Below are 13,228 nucleotides of genomic sequence, written 5' to 3'. Positions count from 1 at the left end.
AGTTTAAATGTTTCCAGACAGACCTATAAGCAGAGCAGTAAATATGCACAAATTCATCAAACTGCCTGATGAAAAGGAATACGGCTACACATACTTACCGGCATAAGCAGAGCGGTACATACACTGACGATGATGAATAGGAGTACGGCTACACATACTTACCGGCATAAGCAGAGCGGTACATACACTGACAACGATGACTAGGGGTACGGTTACACATACTTACCGGCATAAGCAGAGCGGTACATACACTGATGATGATGAATAGGAGTACGGCTACACATACTTACCGGCATAAGCAGAGCGGTACATACACTGACGATCATGCTTTCCCTCCTATGTGTTTGCAAAGAGATGAACAGACATGGAATATCACACAGACAGACTTACCCCTAAAAGGCTGGAAGTAAGAGCGTCTTCCCAATATCCCCTTATTTCCCTGGTCTCTGATGATCTGTTTATTGTATTTTCGGAGCACTGTATACGCCGTATACTTCTCAGTGTCCTCCCAGTGTCTGATAATATCGCACAGTTTCTCCATCTTCTCCTGGGATGTTCTCTTCTCCATCACATCATCGTATTGTTCCTGAGTCAGCAGCTTCTGGTCCCAGAGATCACATAGAAATGGATCCACATCTGTTATCCTTCTTATAAGATCTGATCGGTGATCGTCTATAAAGTTCACTCTGTCTGTAGAGAGAGGAGAAATATGGGAGAAACACACAACATTATTACGTCTGTGGAGGTTTAATTTTCTTTAAAGTGTCACTGTCGTAGAAATCAATAGTACAGGTGATTTTAAGAAACTTTGTAATTGGGTTTATTAGCTGAAAAATGCATTTTTATCATGAAAAAGCAGTTTGAAGCTCTCCCCCCTGTCTTCATGGTTTTCTATGGAGAGGCGAGGGGTGGAGGGAGATGAGGCACCAAAACAGGACAACAAAGAGTTAATTTACAGTTTTCTCCTCTGAAGTCAGCGGTGTTCAGAGTGGGCCGCGCGGCGACCCCGCTATGAACCACGCCGGTCCCAGGTGCCGCTTGTAGCCCGGGACCGTAGGTATTAGCGGGCACGGTCCGATTGCCGAGCCCGCTAATACAGTAATCAGATGCAGCTGTCAAACATGACAGCTGCATCCGATTACCCGACGCAGCCGTTCCCTGGTGTCTAGTGGGTTAGATCGCTCCTCCGTACCTGCTGCCGGCCGGGGACCGCTCCAAGATGGCGCCGTCCCCGGCTCGGCACTCGTTTGCTTTCGGCTGCTGCAGCCGATAACAAATGAGTGCCGATCTCATTGATCTTTGCTGTTTATCTATACAGCAAAGATCCTCAATGAGAGATCAAAGTGTATATACTAGAAGTCCCCCAGGGGGAATAACCCTAACCCCAGGGAGGAATAACCCTAACCCCAGGGGGAATAACCCTAACCCCAGGGGGGAATAACTCTAACCCCAGGGGGGAATAACCCTAACCCCAGGGGGGAATTACCCTAACCCCAGGGGGGAATAACCCTAACCCCAGGGAGGAATAACCCTAACCCCAGGGGGGGAATAACCCTAACCCCAGGGGGGAATAACCCTAACCCCAGGGGGGAATAACCCTAACCCCAGGGGGGAATAACCCTAACCCCAGGGAGGAATAACCCTAACCCCAGGGGGGGAATAACCCTAACCCCAGGGGGGAATAACCCTAACCCCAGGGGGGAATAACCCTAACCCCAGGGGGGAATAACCCTAACCCCAGGGGGGGAATAACCCTGACCCCAGGGGGGGAATAACCCTAACCCCAGGGGGGAATAACCCTAATCCCAGGGGGAATAACCCTGACCCCAGGGGGGGAATAACCATAACCCCAGGGGGAATAACCCTAACCCCAGGGGGGATAAACTTCACCCCAGGGGGGCTTCTAGTATATGTGTAAAAAAAAAAAATAAAGTGTTGTTGTCAATAAAAAGCCCCCTCCCCTAATAAAAGTCTGAATCACCCCCCTTTTCCCAGGTTATAAATAAAAGTAAATAAATAAATAAACATATTTGCTATCGCCGCGTGTGTAATTGCCCGAACTATTAATTAATCACATTCCTGATCTCGCACGGTAAACGGCGTCAGCGCAAAAAAATCCCAAAGTGCAAAATTGCGCATTTTTGGTCGCATCAAATCCAGAAAAAAATTTAATAAAAAGCGATCAAAAAGCCGTATATGCGCAGTCAAGGTACCGATAAAAAGTAAACATCATGGTGCAAAAAATGACACCTGACACAGCCCCATAGACCAAAGGATAAAAGCGCTATAAGCCTGGGAATGGAGGGATTTTAACCCTTTAAGGACCAGGGCAATTTTGATTTTTGCGATTTTGTTTTTTCCTCCTTGTGCATAAAAGGCCATAGCAGTTGCATTTTTTCACCTAGAGACCCACATGAGCCCTTATTTTTTGCGCCACTAATTGTACTTTGCAATGACAGGCTGAATTTTTGCATAAAGTACACTGCGAAGCCAGGAAAAAATTCTATGTGTGGTGAAATTGAAAAAAAAACACATTTTGTGTTTTTAGTGTATATGTGTTTTTACACCGTTCGCCCTGGGGTAAAACTGACTTGTTATATATGTTCCACAAGTCGTTACGATTAAAACGATATATAACATGTATAACTTATATTGTATCTGATGGCCTGTAAAAAATTAAAACCATTGTTTACAAATATACGTTCCTTAAAATCGCTCCATTCCCAGGCTTATAGCGCTTTTATCCTTTGGTCTATGGGGCTGTGTCAGGTGTAATTTTTTGCGCCATGACATGTTCTTTCTATCGGTACCTTGATTGCGCATATACGACTTTTTGATCGCTTTTTATTAACATTTTTCTCGATTTGATGCGACCAAAAATGCGCAATTTTGCACTTTGGGATTTTTTTGCGCTGACACCATTTACCGTGCGAGATCAGGAATGTGATTAATTAATAGATCAGGCGATTACGCACGCGGCGATAGCAAACATGTTTATTTATTTACTTTTATTATTAACCTGGGAAAAGGGGGGTGATTCAGACTTTTATTAGGGGAGGGGATTTTTACTAATAATGACACTTTTTTTTTTACTTTTACACTTATACTAGAAGCCCCCCTAGGGTTAGGGTTATTCCCCCCTGGGGTTCGGGTTATTCCCCCTGGGGTTAGGGTTATTCCCCCCTGGGGTTAGGGTTATTCCCCCTGGGGTTAGGGTTATTCCCCCCCCTGGGGTGAGGGTTATTCCCCCTGGGGTTAGGGTTATTCCCCCCCTGGGGTTAGGGTTATTCCCCCCCCTGGGGTTAGGGTTATTCCCCCCCTGGGGTTAGGGTTATTCCCCCCCTGGGGTTAGGGTTATTCCCCCCTGGGGTTAGGGTTATTCCCCCTGGGGGACTTCTAGTATAAGTGCTTTGATCTCTCATAGAGATCTCTGCAGCATAGATATGCTGCAGAGATCCATGAGATAGGCACTCGTTTGCTTTCTGCTGCTGCAGCCGGAAGTAAACGAGTGCCGAGTCGGGGACGGCGCCATCTTGGAGCGGTCCCTGACCGGCTTCAGAAACGGTCTCCCCACTAGACACCAGGGATGACGCTGCAAACGGTAATCGGATGCAGCTGTCAACTATGACAGCTGCATCCGATTACTGTATTAGCGGGCACGGCGATCGGACCGTGCCGCTAATACCTGCGGTCCCGGGCTACAAGCGGCACCCGGGACTGCCGCGGTTCAGAGTGCGGCCGCCGCGCGGCCCCGCTCTTAACGTCCTTACCGACCGTTTTACCCCAGGGTGAATGGCGTAAAAACAAATACCCCCCTACGATTATAGCTCTTTTGCTGCCGGAGGCAGGAAGCAAAATGGCACATTTTAACAATTGATATAATGATACAAATATGTATTTCTTTCCCCGTGCAAGATAGACCCGGAGTAGTAAGCAGGGTCTATCTGTAGTGCTCAGGGGACTGAGTGTGTATATAGCATACAAACCGATGTGTGACACCTTACCTGTGCAAGTGACACCTGGAATAAGTGGAAAAATGCTGATCGTTCTGGGTCTATCTTGCACGGGGAAAGAACTACACCTCTTTTTTTATGGAATATGCCCCCATTTCACTACATATACTGTATATCTGATTTATTCCAGGTGTATCTGGCACAGGTAAGGTATTACATATGGGTATTGTCAAGACTGTGCACTGGCGCTCCTCGGTTCAGGCTGTGCGGCCGAGAAGGCGCTGAGTTGGTGCAGTTCTAGAACCCTGTCTGAACACAGGTTTATTTAAGGTTTGTTCAGCCCCACCCATCTTGCTTGCTATGCCTTGGCAGCTTGAGGGTTAACCTACTTCTGTGCTGATGAGCTGTATGGAGGATCAGGGGCCGGTCCAATCAGCTGCTAGACTGAGACCCTGATCCTCCATAAATAGTGAGTAAGCCCAGCAGACAGTGCTGGCTATTAGTGTTCTTTGCTAGGATAGCTTGCTGTGACCTGTAGTACTCTAACCTTTTCCTCGTTTTCTGGCCCTTTGCTTGTGTTCTCCCAGTTTCGCCGACTGCCTTGACCATATTGCCTTACCCTTGACTATCCAACTGCCTCCGTTTTTTGTACCTTTGTTGCCCGCCGTTCCTGACCCTGACTGTTCACCACGCTTTATTGTGTTTGTTTGTCTGTGTGTGTTCCACTTACATCCGGGCAGGGACCGCCTTCGTGGTTGTCCGCAGCCGCCTAGGGCTGACGGAGACAAGTAGGCAGGGGCAGAGGGGGGGAACAGCCAGGGCTCACTGTCTGTCTATATCTGTCTGACTGCCCTTGCCATACCTGGTGCTAACAGAATAGCCAGCCCGACGATGGAGCCTATGAAGGCTCTGGTGGAACAAATGCAAGGCCTGAACAGGCTAGTTCTGGACCTTGCTCAGCGGGTACAGGAGTCAGCCCTGCGACAGATGACTGGTCGGTCCCTGACAAGTTTGAGGGGGACATGAAAGCTTTCCGGGCGTTTAAGGAAGGCTGTAAATAATTTTTTGGCTTGCGTCCCCGCTCCTCAGGGGGTGAATGCCAAAGAGTTGGCATAATTATGTCACTCTTACAAGGCCCACCACAAGAATGGGCCTTCTCTTTGCCCTCTGGATCCATGAATTAACATCAGTGGATCCGTTTGAGGCCTTGGGCCTATTATATGATGTGTGTAAGAGTGACTACACTGGGGGGGGGGCTGTCCTACTGAAGGCTCTTGCAGCATTGTGCTCACAATGTTACCCGTAGATAGTGTGCTGTTATTACAATGATGATAGTTCATTCTCATATTACTAGGTAGTAGGTTCTGCTTGCGTATCATATTTGCAGTTCTGTTAACATTGACCATGCTAATTTTCATTTTTGGGCCTTTAGTTTTTTCCTCCTTGTGTTTATAAGGCCATAGCACTTGCATTTTTTTACCTACAGACCCACATGAGCCCTTATTTTTTGCACCACTAATTGTATTTTACATTGACAGACTTTTCCATAAAGTATGCTGTGAAACCAGAAAAAAATTAAATGTGCGGTGAAATTGGAAAAAAAAAGGAATTTGTTTTCATGTTTTTTTTTGTGTTTATGCCATTTGCCCTATGGTAAAACTGATATGTTATACATATTCCACAAGTCGGTACGATTACAATGATATGTAATTTATATGACTTTTATTTTATCTGACTGCGTTTAAAAAATTAAAACTTAACCCTTTGAGGACCAGGCCCAAAATGACCCAGTGGACCGCGCAAATTTTGATCTTAGTGTTTCCGTTTTTCCCTCCTCCGCTTCTAAGAGCTCTAGCACTCTCAGTTTTCTATCTACAGGCCATGTAAGTGCTTGTTTGTTACAGGAATAGTTGTACTTTGTAATGGCGTCTTTCATTTTACCATAACATGTATGACGGAATCCCAAATATATTATTTATGAAGATATAAATAGGTGAAATCGTAAAAAGAATGCAATATGGTAACGTTTGGGGGGTTCCTGTGTCTACGTAATGCACTATATGGTAACAGCGACATGATATTATTACTCTATAGGTCAGTCCGAACACAACCATATGCAGGTTACACAGATTCTCTAATGTTATATATATATTTTTTTTATGAAATCCTTTTTTTGGGCAATTAAATATTAATAAAATGGGCCTATTGTGACGCTTATAACGGTTTTATTTTTTCACCTACGGGGCTGTATGGGGTGTCATTTTTTCCGCCATGATCTCTAGTTTTTATTAATACCATATTTGTGAAGATCGGACGTTTTGATCACTTTTTATTGATTTTTTTTAATATATAATGTAACATAAAATCGGTAATCTGCGCACTTTTTCCCCTCTTTTCGTGTACGCCGTTTACCGATCACAATGACGCTTGTTATATTTTAATAGATCGGACAATTACGCACGCTACGGTATATTATATGTTTATCTATTTATTTATTTTTATATGTTTTATTTATATAATGGGAAAGGGGGGTGATTTAGACTTTTATTGGGGGAGGGGTTTTGGGCTAGTGTAATAGTGTTTTGAACTTTTTTTTTTTTACACTTTTGAAGTCCCTTTGGGGGACTTGTACATCCAGTACTTTGATTTTTACACTGATGAATGCTATGCCATAGGCATAGCATTGATCAGTGTTATCGGCGCTCTGCTCATTGAGCCTGCCTGTGCAGGCTCAGTGTAGCAGATCGCCGATCGGACCGCACGGAGGCAGGTGAGAGACCTCCGGCAGTCCGTTTCAACGATCGGAACCCCCGCAGTCACACTGCGGGGGTCCCGATCGGTAAGTGACAGGGGACTCCCCCTGTCACTTACACTTAAACGCCGCGGTCGCGCCGCGATCGCGGCGTTTAAGGGGTTAATGACACGCTGCAGCGTGTCATTACCGGTGAGGTCCCGGCTGCTGTTTGCAGCCGGCCCCCACCTGCTATGAAGCGCGCTCCGCTCCGGAGCACGCTTCATAGCGGGAGAAACACCCATGACGTAAGGTTACGTCATGGGTCGTCTGGGGACAGACTTCCCCATGACGTAACCCTACGTCCAGGGTCGTCTAGGGGTTAAAGTGTCACTGCCGTTATTTTTTTTTTTTATGCAGAAATCAATAGTCCAGGCGATTTTAAGAAACTTTGTAATTGGGTTTATTAGCCCAAAAAATGAATTTTTATCATGAAAAATCAGTTTGAAGCTCTCCCCACTGTCTACATGGTTTTCCTATGGAGAGAGAAAGTAAAGGCAGCAAAAACAGGACGACAAAGAGTTAATTTACATTCACATTGCAGGGTCTCTCATCTGACAGTCACCTTGGACCTCTCTGACCTCTAAATGGGGCTCTGAATAGCTCCCCCTCTGAGCAATCCTTTGTTCTCAGCTCTCAGCTGCCTGCTAATCTCGCTCCTCCCCCCTCCCCTCTTCACAGACCAGACAGATCCGACTGATGAAAAAACAGTCGAGATTTCCTGATTCTGAGGAGTGGATGACAGAAAGGAGAGGAGGGGGGGGACCTGGGAAAAGGTTTTTTACATGCAGATAATGGCATATTTGGCTAATAACCCCAATTACAAAGTTTCTTAAAATCGCCTGGACTATTGATTTCTGCAAAAAAAATTTTTTAACAACAGTGACACTTAAAAAAAAAAAAAAACTAAGGGGGGCATTTATTAAGTCCAGCGTTTTTAACACCGGACTTAAAAATGCCCCCGCAGCTCCGGCGCTACGGAGATTTATGTAGAGGCGGACCGCCTCTACATAAATCCCGTGCGCGCTAGTGCGCACCGGCGAAAACCTACGCCAGCTGAGGACTGGAGTATGTTTTCAGCGTATATTTGGGTGGAACGGATGGTAAATCGTGCGGACTCTGAGTCCGCGCCCTCCGTTCTGCCCACTACACGCCCCCTTTCCGCCCCCTGGCGTACTCGGCGGAAAGTGCCGATTTGCGAATATTTTATTCACAAATCGGCCATTTGCGAATAAAAAAAATGTGCAAATCGGCACTTTCCGCCGAAAATCATCCGTTCGCCGGATGATACATGCCACCCTAAATGTGTTTAAAATTGCTCTATTCCCAGCCTTATAACACTTTTATCCTTTGGTCTATGGGGCTGTGTGAGGTGTCATTTTTTGCGCCATGATGTGTACTTTCTATTGATAACTTGATTGCGCATATGTGACTTTTTGATCGCTTTTTATTACAATTTTTCTGGATTTGATGCGACCAAATGTGTTTGCAGAGAGATAAACAGATATGGAATATCACACAGAGAGACTTACCCCTAAAACGTTGTGAGTAACCATATTTCCACATCCTCTCCTCCGTTTCCAAGTCTCTGATGATCTCTTCATTGTATTTTCGGAGCACTGTATACGCCGTATACTTCTCAGTGTCCTCCCAGTGTCTCATAATATCGCACAGTTTCTCCATCTTCTCCTGGAATGTTCTCTTCTCCATCACATTATTGTATTGTTCCTGAGTCAGCAGCTTCTGGTCCCGGAGATCACATAGAACTGGATCTACATCTGTTATCATTCTTATAAGATCTGATCGGTGATCGTCTATAAACTTCACCCTGTCTGTAGAGAGAGGAGAAATATAGGAGAAACACAAAACATTGTTACATGTCTGCGAAGGTTTCATTTTCCTTAATTATTATAATATAATGGCCCAGAGATTGTCCTTGTGTAATCATTAGACTGTAGAGTCTATAAATGCATCAGAACTAAGGCTACGTTCACACGTAGCAAAACTAGCTCATTGCTGTATTACTCTGGTCTGCAGCAGACCAGATTCATTGACTGCCGAACTGGGATCAGAGTCATTGTGACGCTGAGCCCCAGCCAGCTCAGTAGAAGGGATCTCATTGATCACATTGCGGGGGGGGGGGGGAGATCCCCCACTAGACATCAGGGACAGGGGGCCAATAGAGCATTTAAATGAACCGCCCCTCCCGCATCAGGACATACAGTTACACCCTGATGCGGGAAGGGGTTAATAACAGTAATAATAAATATATATATATATATATAGCCAACCGATTCCTCAGCACTACCCAGATTTGCCAAATTTGGTTCCTGTTCCCATTAGGCCTCACAATCTAAATTCGTCTATCTGTATATTTTGGGTGTTAGTGAAGACTTCAGAATGGAGGGATTTAGGCGTAGTGATTTCTGACACCTTGCAATGAGTCACCAGTGAAGCCAGGCAATACAGAGAGCCAATTATATGTTGGGCAGCATAGCTGGAGGTAAAAATGAGCAATTAAAAAAAAAAAAAAAAGATAAAGCTAGTCAGGGACATGTTTACATCAGCCGTCTCAGAAGAAGAGGTGGGGAGACAAAAAAAATAAAGGCTCACACAGATTTGTCTTAAGCACAAAGCTCAGAACTGGGGGGAAGGAGACTGAATACATAATAACAAGCATGGAAGGAATTGATACTCTCACCATGAGCAGCAACATATCAGAAGTTATGCTTGAGTGGAATACCCCTATAACTTTAATCCCTTATTAATACGTACTGTGAGCTGTACCACTATACCACTCCAATTTCATACATAAATTTACCGGCAATTACCTTTTCAGTGAACTCTAATGCTGGGTTTACACGGAGCGATTATCGTGCGAATTTGCACGATAACGATCGAATTCGTACGACTATCGTACATGTAAACGCAGCGAACGATCGAACGAAGATCGAAAAATCGTTCATTTTGATCTTTTAACAGGTTTATAAATCGTCGTTCGCAAAAAATTCACAGTTCGTTCCGTGTAAACAGTCGTTCACTGATCTTACCTATGTTTTCAAATCCGTTCCTGGCTTTGGCTTTAAATCTTTGGCAGATAATCTGTCAGATAATATTTCTGTGTAAATGTAACCTAACAGAGTGTGCTGAAAAGGTAATTGCCGTAAAAATTAATGAATGAAATCGCATATTTTATAGTTATAGTACATTTTCGTATTAGTTTTGCTACTTTAAACAAAAAATAGCAAAATTAGAACAAAAATATGCCGTATACATATTAACTAAATATATAGTAAAATAGCTAGCGGCTCTATTGCCTTAGATGTTATCCCCTCACATTACAGCTGCCAGTTATTTTACTATATATTTACATAATACAGCATATTTTTGTTCTAATTTTGCTATTTTTCTTTTACAAAATGTTAGTTTTTGTAAATTTTTAAATTAAGTGTGCAAAAGTGCGCTTTGTCAACAAAGCAAATTTTTGCAAACTTTGCAACAAATACAGTTCTGCTGCATTCGCTTACATCATTTCTAGCTGGAGATATAACCATTAGGAGATTGAAATTCCGGCTCACAGTGCCATTATTTTTGGCCCTCTGAAGAAATCAATAATTTTCTAGAGCGAGCCCACCAGTATATACCGACAGTACAACTGGAGGATTCTTGCCAGAGAGGCCAATCTACTAAGCCACAGCAAGGTGGCTGCTAGGGATGCAGGAAATAATAATAAAGAAATCTTCCTGATGTAATTTATGACTGAAATATTGAAGAAAACAGACAAGGGACAAGTAGATTGTCAGAGTTGATACAACATATATTGCCCCATTGCCCTATCGATAATGTCATTATAGTAAAGTGTCATGCATAAGATTATACCGGGAAACTACTATATAATATAAATAAATATATATATAAATAATATAATCATACCTGTATACATTGCTGTTCCCAGTCCATGTCCTGAAGTGTCTACTGTAAATTAAAAAAAAAATCATGTTACTCTCTTAGAACTTTCATTCATTTACTTATCTTGATTCCTGAATAAATCATAGAGAAAATATGAGGAAACAAGGGGAAAACAGTAATGGTGATGACCTTCCGGAAGTTTCTCCCATCTGCACACAGGATTTTTGGGTTCATGGTCACTTATCCTATTAAGGGACTTCTTCCCGATTACTTAGTTTGGAGGGGCAGCAGCTCTAGGAAGAGTTTTGGTTGTTTCAAACTATGGAGGCCACTGTGCTCTTGGGAATTTTCAATGGAAGAAAAGTATTCTGTCCCTTTCTGCAGATCTGCTCCCCCACACAACCCTGTCTCTGAGCTCTACAGGCAGCTGCTTCCTCCTCATGGCTTGGTGTTTGATATACATTTTTTCCAACTACAATTCATCTCTTCACTACCTGTTAGACAAATATCTTAGGCTCCACACATTTCTAGCAAATTTCTTCCCTTTCTCCCTCCCATAGGGTCTTAAACTGTAGTCCTAGTGCTGTTTGGTGTTATGTGCAGTAAAGTGAGAAGGTAGGTATGTTGGTTCCCCCTGTATGCAAGATCCCCTGTTGTTCCCCCATATAGTAATAATGTCCCCTGTTGCGCACCCCATAAAATAATAATGCCCCCTGATGTGCCCACCTTATACTAATAATGTCTTTTTTATGCCTCCATATAGTAATAATGGCTCCTGCTGTGCCCCCATATACTAATAATGCCCCCTGCTGTGCCATCATACAATAATAATGCCGCTGCTGTACCCTCCATATAGCAATAATGCCCCCTGATGTGCCCCCCTTATACTAATGTCTCCATTTGTGCCTCCATATAGTAATAATGGCTAATGCTGTGCCCCCATATACTAATAATGCCCCCTACTGTGCCATCATACAATAATAATGCCACTGCTGTGCCCTCCATATAGCAATAATGCCCCCTTTTGTGCCTCCATATAGTAATAATTCCCCCTGCTGTGCCCCCTATACAATAATAATGTCTCCGGCTGTGCCCGCCATTTAGCAATAATGTCCCCTGCTTTGTCCCCCATAATAAAAATGCCCGAGCCTGTGCCTTCCATAGCAATGTCCCCCTTGCTGTGCCCTCCATAGTAATAATAATGTACACCCTACTATGCCCTTCATACAAATAATGCCTCCAATGCTGTTCCTCTCAAAAGTAATAAGTCCCCCATGCTGTGCCGCTAAGAAATAAAATGTCACCCCCTGCTGTGGCCTCCACAGTAATAATGCCCCCCTGCTGTGTCCCCATAGTAATAATGTACCACCTTATGTGCCTTCTAAAAAATGCTCCCCATGATGTGCCCCTTATAGTAATAATATCCCCTGTTGTGCCCCTCATAGTAATAGTTATGTGTGACCCCCTCTTTATCACTATGTGGGACCCCTCTATATCACTATGTGGGACCCCTCTATATCGCTATGTGTGACTCCTCTATATCACTATGTGTGACCCCCTCTATATCATTGTGTGACCTCTCTATTTCACTGTGCGTGACCCCTCTCTATATCACTATGTGTGACCCCCCTCTAAATCTCTATGTGTGACCCCTCTATATCACTATGTGTGACCCCTCTATATCACTATGTGTGACCCCTCTCTATATCACTATGTGTGACCTCTCTCTATATCACTATGTGTGACCTCTCTCTATATCACTATGTGTGACCTCTCTATATCACTATGTGTGACCTCTCTCTATATCACTATGTGTGACCCCTCCATATCACTATGTGTGACCCCTCTATATCACAGGTATCTGGCCTTGTTAGTGTATCTTTGTGTACGGTGAATATTAGTTAGAAACATTGAAGATTGTCAGCGGGAAAAGATCAACTCCTCCATCTAGTTTAGTTGTGAGTTGTTCAGGACATGGAGACTGGAGACTGGCTGCATCCACTGCACACACAGGAGAAGCTGCTTTATATCTTTCCTTATTCACTCAGAAGTCGCCCCAGGATCATGTAAGACATTACACTGAAGCCGCTGAGCCAGATCTACACTAGTTGGAAAAATAAGTCCCCTGGTGTCTGACCGGCCATTTATGAAGTAGCTGGAGTCGGTCCTGATAAAATTCAGGAGTCGGAGTCGAAGCTGTGGCTTACAGACTCCACAGCCCTGGTTGTGCCCTTATAGTTATAATGTCCCCCATACTGTACCCCTCGTAGTAATTAAGTCCGCCATACTGTACCCCTCGTAGTAATTAAGTCCCCCATGCTGTACCTCACATAGTAGTTATGTTCCCCATGCTGTACCTCTCATAGTAATAATGTTCCCCGTGAGGTGCCCTCCATAGTAATAATGACTCCCCTTCCCCATTGTGCACCTATAAAAAGAAAAAAAAACATCATAATCCAGGCTGGGAACATTGAGGGAAGGGTCCTGCCCCTGGTGAGCGATGAAGGTGCCAAGCCTGGTGTATTAAGCCATCGGGCCGATTTTTTCAAATTTCTTTTGAGCTTCCCTTTTTTCA

General features: G+C 44.0%; 1 protein-coding gene across 6 annotated transcripts in view; it reads right to left on the bottom strand.

The window, feature by feature from the left end:
- LOC138770541 (uncharacterized) overlaps nt 1-13,228 on the bottom strand; it is a 139,814-nt gene that overhangs the window by 82,563 nt on the left and 44,023 nt on the right. For 5 of the 6 annotated variants that reach the window (XM_069949657.1, XM_069949642.1, XM_069949650.1 and 2 more), the window contains 3 exons: nt 10,678-10,719; nt 8,277-8,576; nt 391-690 (listed from right to left, as the gene is read on the bottom strand). In XM_069949657.1, coding sequence (XP_069805758.1) covers nt 391-690; nt 8,277-8,576; nt 10,678-10,719 — 642 coding nt within the window. The remainder of the gene's footprint in view (nt 1-390; nt 691-8,276; nt 8,577-10,677; nt 10,720-13,228) is intronic. The other variant, XM_069949655.1, reaches the window with a different exon arrangement.

This window comes from Dendropsophus ebraccatus, chromosome 1, assembly GCF_027789765.1.
Source record: "Dendropsophus ebraccatus isolate aDenEbr1 chromosome 1, aDenEbr1.pat, whole genome shotgun sequence".
In the NCBI taxonomy this organism is placed as follows: Eukaryota; Metazoa; Chordata; class Amphibia; order Anura; family Hylidae; genus Dendropsophus; species Dendropsophus ebraccatus.
Note: the sequence above shows the minus strand (reverse complement) of the source record. Positions and strands in the feature narration are given on the sequence as shown.